General features: G+C 35.3%; 1 protein-coding gene across 1 annotated transcript; it reads right to left on the reverse strand.

Moving 5' to 3' along the window:
* Window positions 1–293: 293 nt before the first annotated feature.
* Window positions 294–14,049, reverse strand: LOC129318231 (long chain acyl-CoA synthetase 8-like). The gene is given in 13 exon segments (XM_054962892.1): window positions 294–872; window positions 2,505–2,711; window positions 2,810–2,944; window positions 3,058–3,137; window positions 3,140–3,188; window positions 3,436–3,553; window positions 7,316–7,545; window positions 7,649–7,822; window positions 7,899–8,030; window positions 10,705–10,974; window positions 11,089–11,169; window positions 11,269–11,845; window positions 13,918–14,049. Coding segments are annotated over 12 exon segments (2,166 nt in total). The 5' UTR covers window positions 11,794–11,845; window positions 13,918–14,049; the 3' UTR covers window positions 294–707.
* Window positions 14,050–14,111: the final 62 nt, after the last annotated feature.

Here is a 14,111-nt window from a genome sequence, read left to right on the forward strand (position 1 = left end):
TAACTTTACAAAATAAACAAATACCACATAAAAGAAAATGTTGATGAAAACAACCAAGATACTGAAAAATTTCATAAAATATGAAAATACTAAATAATAAATTAGTTTTTTAACCATTGCAACCAAAGATAAAAAAAAAAATTGTTGCTTTTTATGAAATCTCATGACAATAAATCACTTTTTCATAGAATCTTTAAACAATCATAAACTCATTTTTTTAAGCATAAACTATCCATCCCTTAAAATTCTATCATGCTCATCCCCTCTATATACATCATCAAATAAGATAAAGATAACCAAAATTTAATATATTAAAAAAGTAAAAAGCTAAGATATTACAGTCATTATTTCATAAATAGCGTAGATAAGTGATTATCCACAAAGGAAAAAAAATTATAAAACAAAATCAAACGTCATATTAAAGGGCAAAGGAAAAAAAATATTCAAGAAATTGTTAGATAGAAACAATCGATAGTTCAAAGTGAGAAAAACTGTACAAGTACCTATGAATTTATTTTTTTGATGTATTTGTGAGCAAACCATTAAATTTCATATTTACACAATGGTTCAATCACAGATGTACCAAAAAAATAACTTCATGAATACCCGTGCACTTTTTCCTCACTTCAAGCTATTTGATGCTCCTAGCCAACAATTTATTAGGCATTTTTGCTCCTTTGCCAAAATTGTGCATACAAATGAAGCATTCAGGAATACAACTTTTGGAGCTCATGTCTGAATTTGGCTTTCAGCTGTTCCCTTTTTATCTTGAGAGCGGCAGTGACTAACCCAGATTCAGGCGTCCATGGATCTGGCAGTAACTTAAACTTCGCCGGAACCTCAGTTTTGCCCAGTTTTGCAGCTTTTGCGGCCTGAGAAGAATTAAAATGAAAGAAGTCAGTCAATGTCAAGAACATAAAAAAATTATTTATAATTCATTGGATATAAATAGTAATTCTACAAAGCTGAAGGCGCATCACTTCAAATGGAAATAATGCCTTATTACAGCAGGGGCACACATCAGCCAGGCTTATCATCAAGAAGAGAATCAGGCCACTCGAAGGCTTGGTTTGGATGGAGAAAAAAGTGAGAAGAAAATAGAAAGAAGAGAAAACTAGAAAGAGAAATTTTAAAAAATATAACAATTTTTTTTTTACCATTTCTCTCTTCAGCTTTTCTTCCTTTATATTTTTCTCTCCATCCAAAGGAAGGGAAAGGGAAGGGGAGGTTAAAAGAAAGAACACATCATCTGTCTTAAACAGCTTATACAAAGTCATTAGTTCCATTTTACAGAGTTCGAAAGAACACTACCTTCTAAGCACATCTGCAAAACCGTATCACACATCAACCAGGAGACTGAAAGAAATAACACATCATCTGTCTTTTCCTCTTGGTCTTATAGTAGTGCTATTTTTCTTTTCTCAACTGGACTCTTCTCCTCGAATCTTGTCGGGTGTTAAAACACTCTTTATTCTTCCTTTTTGTATCATTTCACTTTTTATTAATTTATATTTGATTCACTTCCCAAAAAAAGGGATATTCCTCTTTGACACAGAAATTAGACTTCGCATAGTGTAGAAATACTCATCGTGCAAATTTAATCAATATAATTCCAGAGTCCCAGAGAGTGGCCGACCCAGGAAAATATTCCTTCAACATCAAGTATTTTCTTCCCAGCATGAATGTGTGTGGTGTAGTGGCAGAAAGAATAGGGGGAGAGAGAGAGAGATAGAACTGAATAATACTTCTGAGTCTGAGATTACTCCAAAAACAATTCTGATTTACACGCTCCCCCACCCCCCCCCCAACTTCTTTTTTTCTTTTATATCGTTGCTGACACAATAACTCCCTTAACGGTTACTAACTAATAACTCCCTCCCCTTGTTTGTTTGATTAAAAAAAAAATAGAGAGGAGGGAAGGAGAGCTCTTGTTTGCTTTCAAATTGAAGGGAAGGGAAGGCAAAATTATATTTGACTAAATTGGCCCCATGTCATCTAAAAATTCTAAACTATTTATTATATTAAAAAAATTAAGTCCTTTTGCCCCTCATTCTTATAATAAAATAAGTTTCATTTCCTAATTAAATTTAATAAATAATTCATTTATGCATAAAATTTCAATAATCAAAAGAAAAAACAACTTCCCCTAAAAATAAAAAAATTATATGAAACTATCTCACACTTAAGTTGTAAAAAATAAAATTGGGAACTTAGGAGAGGAAATATATCCAGACGCACAAAACCTTTATCAGCTGAATAATAACACTAATATATTGGTTCAACACTTTTTCAACTAAATTTCAATATATTTTCATTAAATATACATTGATAAATTATAAAATTAACATATTTTCATTAATATACTCCTTCCCCTCCCATCAAATTAAATCAAATCATTAACTCCCCTCCCCTCCCCTCCGCTGAACCAAACACACCCAAAGGTATCTAGAAATTGTAAGAAGTGTCATGTACATTCTGCAAATAATTGATTCATATTAACTAACCTTGGAAAGGGACTGCTGAACCTCAGAGACCGCTTCAGGATTATCACACAGCTCAGAAAAATCTGTGTGCGAAACACCAGCTTGCTGGGCCCATTTCTCCAGAGTATGACGTGAAGGAACAATGAGAGCCACACAGTAGTTGTGGAAGGGATCTGCAAAAACCATAATACTATCCACATAACTACATGTCGACAGTGCTGCCTCAACCTGCAATGAAGTTAGAACAGAACACAAAAAAATGATGCAGATTAATTTTCTATAAGCCTTGTGTAAGTAGTTCATCAAGAATGATAAGACAAAGTCACCTTCCCAAGAGAGATATATTCTCCATGTTGAAGTTTGACAATATCCTTTTTTCTATCTATAATTTCAAGACATCCATCAGGATGGAACCTTCCGATATCACCAGTATAAAACCAGCGCATACCTTTCTCATCAACCTGTACCAAATTCACAATTGTAAGTGCTTCTTATAAGATGCAGGATAAGATTCAAGAATATTTCAAGACAAATCTCAAAGAGACATACTTACAACCTAGGTTTTTAAGTTTACCTTGAACACCTCATTAGTCTTTTCAGGATTCTTAAAGTAGCCAGCTGTCACACTGAACCCCCCAATTACAATCTCTCCCGTGGCATTGGTTTATCTGATGTCATATATCCACCTTCATCCCAAGAAACAAGCTACACATCCAGAAATAAGAACCGAGTTCAATTATTTCCGCATTGACAGCTGAAGAGCAGCCAGTTGCATGTTCCAGTACGATTTAGAAATATGAAATTTATAAATTTCTGACATGGTATAAAATACTAAACTTGGCATTAAATATCTTCCATCATGATTACAGTCCAGAAAAAAAATAATCCTGAAAAATAAGTATGGTTTTGATACTAAATTAAATCATCATTAACAATGAGATATATGGAGCACCTTAATGTAGCCACAAGGAAGAGGAGGACCAACACGTCCAACACTGCTGTCATCAAACTCAGAGAAGGTAGCCCCAGCAAATGTTTCAGTCAAGCCATATGCTTGACCAATGGGAGCCCTGTTGACATGACAGAAAACTTCATTTGGATAGATGCACAAATATAACCATACAATATAATAAATGGAAGGTAATTCAGCATAGAATTAAACCACAATGCAGGACCAACCATAAGAATTAAAGCAGAGATTGTAAGCTATCATTGCAGTTATAAGAAAATTATGTAAATGTACACTATTAATATTAGAAGAGTTAATTAGGACTTGGTAGTTCTGACAATTAAGGGACTAATATATAAATAAGAGGCTTAGACCTAGATGTATGCCGTGGTGCTATCAATAAAACATCTAAGCACTACTCAATTCTCCTCTGTTTATCTTCTATTGACCCCTATCTCTTTCTTTCTTCCTCTCTTCCTCTCTTTTTATCATTTCAGTGGTATCCAGAGCCTCTTTCCTCACCTTGTATGCCTGAAACACATTCACAAGCTGCGCAACAAAGAAAGGCATATCAGAATAATGAGAGGTTTCATGCCCTGGAGAATATATTCCAAGCTCTCACCATCTAGGCTTTCTAGAATCTTGGAAAGTCCATCCTGGTAAAATGTGAAGGTGGTAGACAATCACGTTTAGGTCTAGGCCAATGAGGGCTGCCACTGCCACTGTCTAATTGAATTTTGATGCCCAATACCAAGGCATGTAAAACCGGACCGGTCATTGAATCAGTCATGACACTGGGTCACGGGTTAGTGGTTCAATCAAGGTTGAATCAGGGGTTGAACCAGTGGCAAACCGGTCATGATTAAAATAATACAATTTAAATAAAAAGACATTAATTATAAAAACATTCAACCAAATCCAACCACTCAAAAGTCTAACAATAATAAAATACAACACTTTAAATATCTATCCTTACAATTACAACCCTTCAATCTCAAAAGTCCAGAGAAGAGATGGAGACAGAGCTGGAGAAGAGACGGAGACAGCAGAGACGGAGATAGAGCTAGAGAAGAGACGAAGAGTCAAAGACTAAACTAGAGAAGAGATGGAGATAGCAGAGACGGAGAGTCAAAGACTAAGCTCGAGAAGAGACGGAAATAGAGTTGGAGCCTGGAGAAGAGACGAAGACTGAACTAGAGAAGAGACGCCGATTAGGTTAGGGCGAGAGAGGAGAGACACAGACGAAAGGCCGAATCGAATGCTGTCTGAAAATCTGGATTGGACTTGGCGTGCTCTGCCTCTAATTTTTTATTTTTTGACTTCAGTTTCACTTTTTTTTTGTTATCTTATTTCCGAACTCAGCGCTCTGGAAAATCAAAAATGAAAAAAAAATCCCCCAAAACGGTTTTGTCTGGAAAAATAATAACCGGGTTATACCGGGTTGACCCCGGATTGACTGGGTTACACCGGTTCATTCCCTCACTGGTTTAGGAGTAAACCCAGACCGAACAAGGGACCAGGTCACCGGTTTTCAGGTTGGCCTGGCCGGTCCGGTCCAAGTTTCAATACCATGCCCAATACACTTCAAGATGCAAGAAGTCAGCCTGACTCCAAGAAATTAACATCCAGAAGGCATTTGATGCAATCACATGGAGAAAAACATTGTTTGGTTTTGTTGGGGGTTTTGGGTGTCATTGCAGCCTTCTATTCTAAAACATGGGTGATGACCAAGAAGGGGAATTCATGTGGTGAGTCCTAACAATTCAAAACAAATTCGTCCAGAACACCTTCCAGGGCACCCGTGGCTTTGCCCACAACATCAAACCAAGGAAGCTCATCTTTTTCATCGTCCAAACATCAATCCTTTGGTTCTATAATCTCCAAGACAACGAGCCCAAAAGAAGAAGCAAAGCACAGAGACCAGAATCTTCATTTTTAGTGCCATCAAAAGTATTCAAGAGGCCATAATTTCCCTCAGAGAAGGAAAATGCAATTACAACTTATAGAAATTGAAGTAAGGTACACGCCTACAAGGATGCAGATTGCATATATCCTTACCAAGTCCCTGGCAAAGCCCAAGTTTGAAAGCTTAATGAGCAAGTTGGGAATGATTAACATTTATTCTCCAGCTTAAGGGGGAGGATTAGAAAGTTAACATTATTGAGCTGTTTGGGCCTAGCCCATACTCTAGTTATTTTCATTTAATCTAATAATTCTGTCGTTATTAATTTTAATTAGTTAGGATAGATTTTGATATGAATATGATTTTATCTTAGTTACTTGTAACCTTGAAGCTGCCCATATATTTACTATTTACCTAATGGATTAAAGCAGAGCATTATTTTTCTCTGTCAATTATATATTAAAAAAAAAGTAAGATGAGATAGATCAACAAGACCTCATTCCAATCCTCATATATCATAAATTAAAATAATTCTACTCTCATTTAAAATCCCTATTTTCTATATTTATCGACAACTTCCAGTTTACAAATAACAGTATATTTTCTAATATATTTTCATTTTTCATTATTCGGTCCCATGATTGGAGAAAACTTGACATTAACTTTAGTGGGGAAGCTATAGGACAATCCACCTTGAAGCATTGGGTAAGATGAATGCCACCACTTTAAGACATGGTACAAAATAATGAATTCGACTGAGCTGAGAAGGAATTGGTGTAGTTAAATCTGAATGTAGAATTCTGTAAGTTAAACTTCACAATGTTGTTCAAGATAAACATAATCTTCATTCTATTTATTTAAATCAAACTACGTGGAAAAATATATATAGTTACTATCATCATTAATATCTAATGAGCCCACAATGATAATATCAAACTCTATTGTGATATTTTCCTAATTGTACTCAAATCTTGTTGAAGACACTCATCTTCTCCCTCTAACTATACTGAATTTTTTCCAGTATCCTGCATACATAGCTGATTAATGGCACTTAAAACATCATCACATTAGCGTGCAACTCTACTAAGCCTAAATTGAAAGCTAGGAACCTATGTATTTTCAACAACAAATGCAGGACTGGGACAGGTCAAACCTTGCTCTAATAACAAATTAATATAGGAACAGCATCAATAATCCATAAAAAAAGGGGGAGAAAGAGAAGAAATAAAGGGGAGGCAAGAAGAGAGCAAAGGAGATGTAGAAGAAATTCACGAGAGCAAACAGCACTTTTATTACTGATAATGACCCAAAACTCTCAAACCTAACTGACAAGGAAAATGCAAAATAATAGGAAAATACAAAATGCTAGATAATAAAGGAAATCCTAATAAAATATCATGATACTGACAAGATTAAATTTATAAAATCCTAACAATTAAAATAAAATAATAAAATATAATATAATAAGACACATCAGAGATAATTCATTTCAATCCTACTTCATTAATTCTTAATTAAAATAATACTCATCATGTTTATAATAATATTTTCCTTATTTACCTATATTTTCTAACTTACAATGAAATAATAATAATATTTTCTTTATTTACCTCCATTTGCTAATCTATTTTCATCCTCCGTTAACAAGTCACAATTACCTGCTACCTTGTGTGATCTGTTAATTGACCTATCAATTGTTGTGGTATAAGTTTTATGACCAAGTAAAAGAATTATCTCCTGATATGAGCATATAATATCCTTGGATTGTCCTCCAGCTTTTTACCCCTTAAAATTGCTTTATATAGAGATCCATGTTCATTCTTCACAAATCATGCTCCAATGTTTGGTATAAATAAAACGAAAAGATCAAATCAGGGAAATAACAGAAACACGCATTGGATGTTCAAACACAGAAAGATGATGTGCATTCCTTCCGAGCAGGAGGGGGAACATACAAAAGAGGAAAATTAAAGCCATTACCCCATGCAGATATTAATAAACTGCTGCGAATCTGCAGATAGAGGGGCTCCACCACAAAGAATCATCCGGATTTCACCTCCAAGCAAGGCGCTAATTTTTTTGAAGACAATGATGTCCCACAACAGTTTCTCCAATCCCCAAGCTCCTAGCCAGCTTCCTTTTAAAGCATCAAGCCGACGCTTGTAAGCAATCTGAAAAAGATTCTTCACAAGCCCTCCTTTTTCCTCAACCTTAAGTACATCATGGTAGAGAAGGGAATAATAACTCCATCAGTGTTATAACAAAGCTATGAATATGAAGTGAAAAAAAAAAAAAAGGCTATCAAATTAACACCTTTTTCAGAACTCCATCTCGAATACGATCAAGAATAGCTGGTACTGCGGTTAAAAGGGTGGGCTTCAACACAGTCGCATCTCCTTTGGTTCCTTTCTTAATTTTACTAGATGTGTCGGTCAAAGTCAAAGGAGAGCTGTAACCAATAGCAACACCTGCAGCTAGCATAACAGACTGGACAACCATAATAATTTAGAAACAATATTGCAAATTTTTTAGACGGTTATAGAGCTAAACAGAAATTACCTACCTCTGCAGCCAATTCAAAAACATGAGCAAGGGGCAAGTATGCCATGTACACATCTTTTGTGCCTAGATTTGGAATTATTGGTATAACAGCAGCTGTAGTAGCAACAACATTTCCATGAGTAATCATGACTCCCTGCAAGGTAACAAACAGTTAAAAAACATGGTATGAAATGAAAACAATTTTCAAGACATTAATATCCTGATTTTGACACTCATACAACACCTCCAACTCCTTGAGAACAAGGATTTTCTCGTAGGGAGGGAATAGGTGAATGCAAGAAATGTTTAGTTGCTTTATTTGTGTTTTGTGACTATGCTACTGTTTTTATGTGCCATTTTTCCTTGTGACTGTGATACATAAGAAAGGTAGGAGAGAGAGGCAAACTAACGAAAATTCTCTTTATTCAAAAGCCTCTTTACAAACTAACTCACCCATCTATTTATAACCAATACCCTTCAACCTAATTAACTAACTAATCATAACTACGGATTACCCCTTAACTAACCCTCATTATTTATTTATCACATACTGATATCCCCTCCCAAGAGACCCTTGCCCCCAAGGGTCAAGTACAGCAAAATTTGCACCCAACCAAGACCCATTAAGCATCCTAACTAGTCATCCTCTGCACCACAGCAGAGTAAGCAAGCGAAGAAATGAGAAATTATAGCCCATTTGAAAAGTTCTTTGTGTTGAAGAGCAATAAGCAACTCTGTGTGTGTGTGTGTGTGTGTGTTCTATAATTTGTTTTTGTAATTTACTTTTATTCTTATTATTATTCCTTACAGCACATATATTCATATATTCCATTAATATTCTGATTAGTTTTTGATTCAATAAGATTTACACTAGATTCTAATGGTTACTCAGTAAAGCGATTTATTGGACAGAGAAAATAAGTGAACTCAGCTGAATTCTTCATGGCATCAGAGCTAGGCTCTGTGCGACTCTAACAGCCCAAAACTAGGCCCACCCACTTCAGTGCACCAGTGCACTGTGATTAATCCCTCACACTCCCTTCTGTTTTCATCTGTAGAAACGTGAACAGCTTCAACCATGCTCCAATTTGGTGACTTCCATGCTCTGAATTCTAAAAAGGATGGTGAACCAAGTTCGCAATGGGGTCAAGGCAGCATCTCGTCCCAAGCAGCAAGGGCAACTGAACTTTCTTCTTTATGATCACAAACCACAGTCTAACAAAAAATCTTGGAGTTAGTAGCTAAAGGAATTCAATAGGATCTTGGAGTAGATTCTAATGGGACTTTCAGTCCTGTTCAGAAATTAGTCAATTTAAGAATTGTTCTTGCAATTGTTGTGAATAGAGGTTGGACTATTAGATCAGTGGAAATTAACATTGCTTTTCTAAGTGGCGAGCTTCAGGAGAATGCCTATATATGTCAGCCTCAAGAGTTTGAAGATAATACTCGAGCTGGCCATGTGTGTAAGATGTACAAAGCTTTATATGGCTTGAAACCTTGAGCCTCAAATGAGAAAATGTGTTCCTGGCCTAGGGTTTTAAAAATTCCAAGTGTGACCATTCATTCTTCTTCTTACAAACTATAAAAGGACAAAAAAAAAAAAAGAATCCATGCATAATCATTCATTCTTCTTACAAACTAACGCTTAAACAGATTTGCTATAGTTTATGAAAATCAAATCAAACCACAAGTGTCAAAAGTTTAGATATCTAAGATTGATTATACAAAATGGCGATGAAATTGATGGAGATGTTATGCATAGAATGGAGAAAAGCATCAAGAGTTATTTGGAATTGGAAAGTACCAATTTAACTTAAACAGAAATTTTATCAAATTGTTTGTAAGGCTAGCAATGCAGCAAAAGCAAAAAACTAGGATAATAGAGATGAGGATATTATGTTGGATGTTTGGTCATCCAAAAAATCTGTAATGACCGCATACGCAAGAGTTGGCATGACATTTATCAAGGAGAAGATGGCATAGAATCATTTAGGGTGACTAGGACATGCACAAAAGAAGGCTGTTGGAGGCAACAGTTAGGAGGGTTGAACAAATGGTCTTGTCCCATAAAGAGAGGTAGAGAAAGATCAAAATGAACTACCAAGGAAGTTAATGAACGAAACCTTTTTGATGAATAATATATCTAAGGAATTGATAGTTGATAGAAAACAATAATTCCACCTAATGGGACAAGATATTTTCATTGTTTGGGTCCCCAAGTGAAATGAAAACCACAAGATAGGGGGGGAAGACCAAACAGCAAAGGATATAATTAGGCTTTATTTGTGAACTAAATGAAGGCATTAAAAGCTAAAAATCTTACAGTAGTTAGACGACATGTAGAACTTCTATTTTATTTAATAAGAAAAAAAATTGTATCCTCTTAATTTTTTTTTAATAAGAATTTTCTATTTTATAGAATTGTTTTTAGAGGACACAGAACTTTGGTTCTGGAAACTTTTAGCATTTTTTCAGCATGGCAACTATTTCCTCATTTTTTTCTAACATGGGTTATTAAGGAATTACTCAAGAGTATAGACCTTATCTAGAATTTGATGGTTGTCTCAAAAGTAACTTTACATGTCATTTGGTTAATTGCTAGACTCATAATCATACGTAGAAGACCATGTCCATGTAATGATTATTGGACTCTAATTAAGCCTTAATCCTTAGGAATAAAGGCTTAAACAGAAAAGGACTCTTTATTCATAATTTTACCATCAATTCGATCTAGAAACGTAGCTAAACAACCCATATTACTGCACACCAAGAGAACACAAAAGATATTTAATATAGAGGGTCATTGAAAATCAAATGAAGTTACAAACCTTTGGAAGACCTGTACTACCACTTGTGTACATAACAAGTCCAATATTTTCCTTGGAAGGTAGGCTTGGTGGAACAGGACCTTCTTTCCCAAGTTTCTCAACATCACCAAAAGATGCAAGTTTCCATTTGCTCAAATCTCCAGAGGTATCATTATTCAATGAGCCGTCATCTTCAAAGTAAATTACACTCTGGATAAACATTAGTTTTGAGCTTATAGCATCTAACCTCTTCAACTGCTTGGATTCACAGATCAGGGTGGATACTTGAGTCTGTTGACATTCCAAAGCTTCAAATGAGTACTTCCAACACCACTTTTGATCTTATAATGTCAGTTCGAAATACATTTGTTTCCTCTAGTTATATAGTTCTAACCATTTTCTTACCTCATTAAGTGAGTGGATCAGGGCATCCTCCCCTAGAGAAGCATAAATAGTAACAACTGTTATATTCTGCCTAAAGCAACCCTGCAGTTAAGCCAACCTTAATTAAGATACATGAAAGCAGAAACAATCAATGATTAAGTGAGATGACACAACGAAATGAAGATGAAAGAGCAAACTAACCTGAAGAGCAATGAGCCACTCAGCTCGGGTATCAAAGAAAATGGCAACATGACTATCTTTGTTATTAGCAAATTTGATAAGCCCAGATGCAAAATTGCACACACGAGCAAATACCTCTTCATAAGTTTGCCATTCATAATCGCCTAAATGAAGTGTCTCAAACTGTCTACCATCATGCGATGGAACTAACTTCTTTTCAATTATCTTTCTTGTCCCAAGAAATTGTCTTTTGGAGTATTTCTTACATGATTGCTCAAATAGGTGAGCCATGGTTGTAGCTCCTTCCCAAGGAACTTCAACCAAATCTGTCTTTTGAGCATTACGTACAGCATATCCTGACTCACCAGTAACTTCTACTGGAACACCTCTTACTTTTCCTCTCTTCTTTCCCATGAACAAAGCCGAAAGCAAGACAGGTATAAGTATACCAATTACTATAGCAGTCAGCACACCATATTCTCCATAATCTTTCAAAATAGGTAAGTTGCTGAATAAATGCAAGGAACTATCTCCAGGATCCTCCATTGCCTATCGTTGATATAATGATCCTTATTGATCAGAACACAAACTTAAACACCTAAATTAAACCAAAAAAGTATGGATTATCAACTAGCACACAAAAAAAGGTATGACATCCATTATCTATTATTGAAATTAAATTTTGTAATCCTTTTTGGAACCCCCAAAAAAAAACTTTGAAACACCAGGCCGAGTCAAAATAGGTAATTAGCTCTTTTACAAGATGTGTTTTTTGCATTTTTCCTATTTACTTACATTCTATAGAATATATATCATTGCTTTTGTCGTGTCAATGTGTCACTTAGTGAGCATAGCAGGTAGATATTGTAATACTATTTATGTAATGCAAAAGGGAACAGAACTTTGTTACTCCAAAATTGTTTTGCCTCTCAATATATTGGTGAATTGGGATCCTAAAAAGCATAGTTACAGCTAAATCCAGTAGCGAATTACAGTAGAAATCCTTGGCACTTCTAGCCACTGGAATGGCAGGGATTCAATCATTGCTTTCGAAAATTTAAGTCAAGAATAGGAGTACACCTGTTTTTTGGTACAGCAATCTTGGAGTTGCAGCCTTGGCAGCTAATCCAATGTGCTGTGCTCATACTAAATGCTTAGAACTTGACATTCATTATGTATGATTTCTAGCAACACAATTAGCTATTCACTATGTTCCCTCTTCTGACCAATTGGCAGATGCTTTTACATACCCTTGTCACATTCCAGATATTTTGATCTTTGAAGTAAAGACGGAGCATGTGAACCACCTCCTAGTTAGAGGGGTTGAGCTAATACTTTGAGCTACCAGGCGTGTGCTTTCCATTCTTTCTGATTTACTTGTTTGGATATATGTCTTCACTCTTGCTCTTACACATCTCTTAGTGAGCATAGCATGTATGTTCTGTAATCCTATTCATCTATTGCGAGAGGAAATTGAACAACGTTTTCCCAAAACTGTTTTGCCTCTTCCCTACTTGCTATCTCTCCTCTCTTTACTTCACTCTACACATTGTCAACTTCAACTAGTAAAACAATTGAACCAGATTAGCATGGTCCCTAACAATTGTTCAAGCTGTTAAAACTCATCAAACATCCAGGAAATTGAAATTGCTTATCATGCATATTATCGGATGATTAAAACATTAATACAACCTTTTTGTAACTTCATGTTATATACCAAATAGGCACCCAGCTCATCTTGATTAAATAATCAATTTAAAACCAAATTAAAAATAATTTTATGAAATGAATATTCACAACTAACGAGAGCATATATCTGAATATTTGAGTCGTTTTCCCATTCCGAAAAGAACTTAATCGCTTATCTTTTGCCATGCTATGTTTTTTAAATGATACCATAAGAGTTAGCAACGAATGAGCTATTAAAGACCACCTTCTCACATATAGATTAATTAAGCTTTTATAATCCATGCCGCTGGTCAATCGCCGGATGATGAAAAACCACTTAACATATGTAAACTGAAAGCTTGTTTCGTTGGTCTAAGGACCGAATTTAAAGTTGAAAATAAAAGAAGGACCACATATGTTCCACATTTAAGATAAAAATAAAAGACACGAATAAATTTCTGGTGATTTCAAATTAAAAAAAAAAACTGAATACTTAAAGTATAATCAAAAGACAGGTAAAGAAACTGAACAAATCAAACATCAAGATAAAATGACAGCAAAATTTAAAAATAACAATAGTAGTAGTAGTAATTTAGACATCATTATCTACTAAAGTATTCCATTTTATTTGGATTAATAGCAAAAGAAGTTCAGCAGAAAAACAAAAATTATCATGATCAGAGTGAGCACTTAACATGAAGCTTTTGGGGAGGGTTAAATATCAATCAAATCAATCCCCTTTGATATGGACAAGAGAAAATAGACGCAAAAGGGGAAAGGCGATTTTCATAACCATCGAAAATCAGCCAGTAAACTATACCCAGAAGATGATCAACAATCCCAAAAAATATGCGACGCCCTGTGATCATAAGTCACAATCGCAGCCACATAAAAGGAACTCGTAACGAGACACCACGCTGATCTAAACAATGGCAACAATTTTAATCACCAAATACAATAAAGCTCGAATGATTACGGAGAGATACGCGTATCAAACAATACCTTCAGGCAGGGGCACGACGCAGATGCTCCAGCGTACCGTGTATCACAGGGAGGCGGTGCACTGTCAAGCATATAGTCCAAAAGGGAAAGAAGCTACAGTTTCGGTGCTATAAGTACCTAAAGACAAAAATGACCTTTCAAAATGAACCAGCATACCATGTTACCTTTCGTACAGTTGGCGGGCACCCATGTCC

The sequence above is a fragment of the Prosopis cineraria genome, unplaced genomic scaffold (genome assembly GCF_029017545.1).
Source record: "Prosopis cineraria cultivar Desert tree isolate PC_DT_omini unplaced genomic scaffold, ASM2901754v1 PC8, whole genome shotgun sequence".
NCBI lineage: Eukaryota > Viridiplantae > Streptophyta > Magnoliopsida > Fabales > Fabaceae > Prosopis > Prosopis cineraria.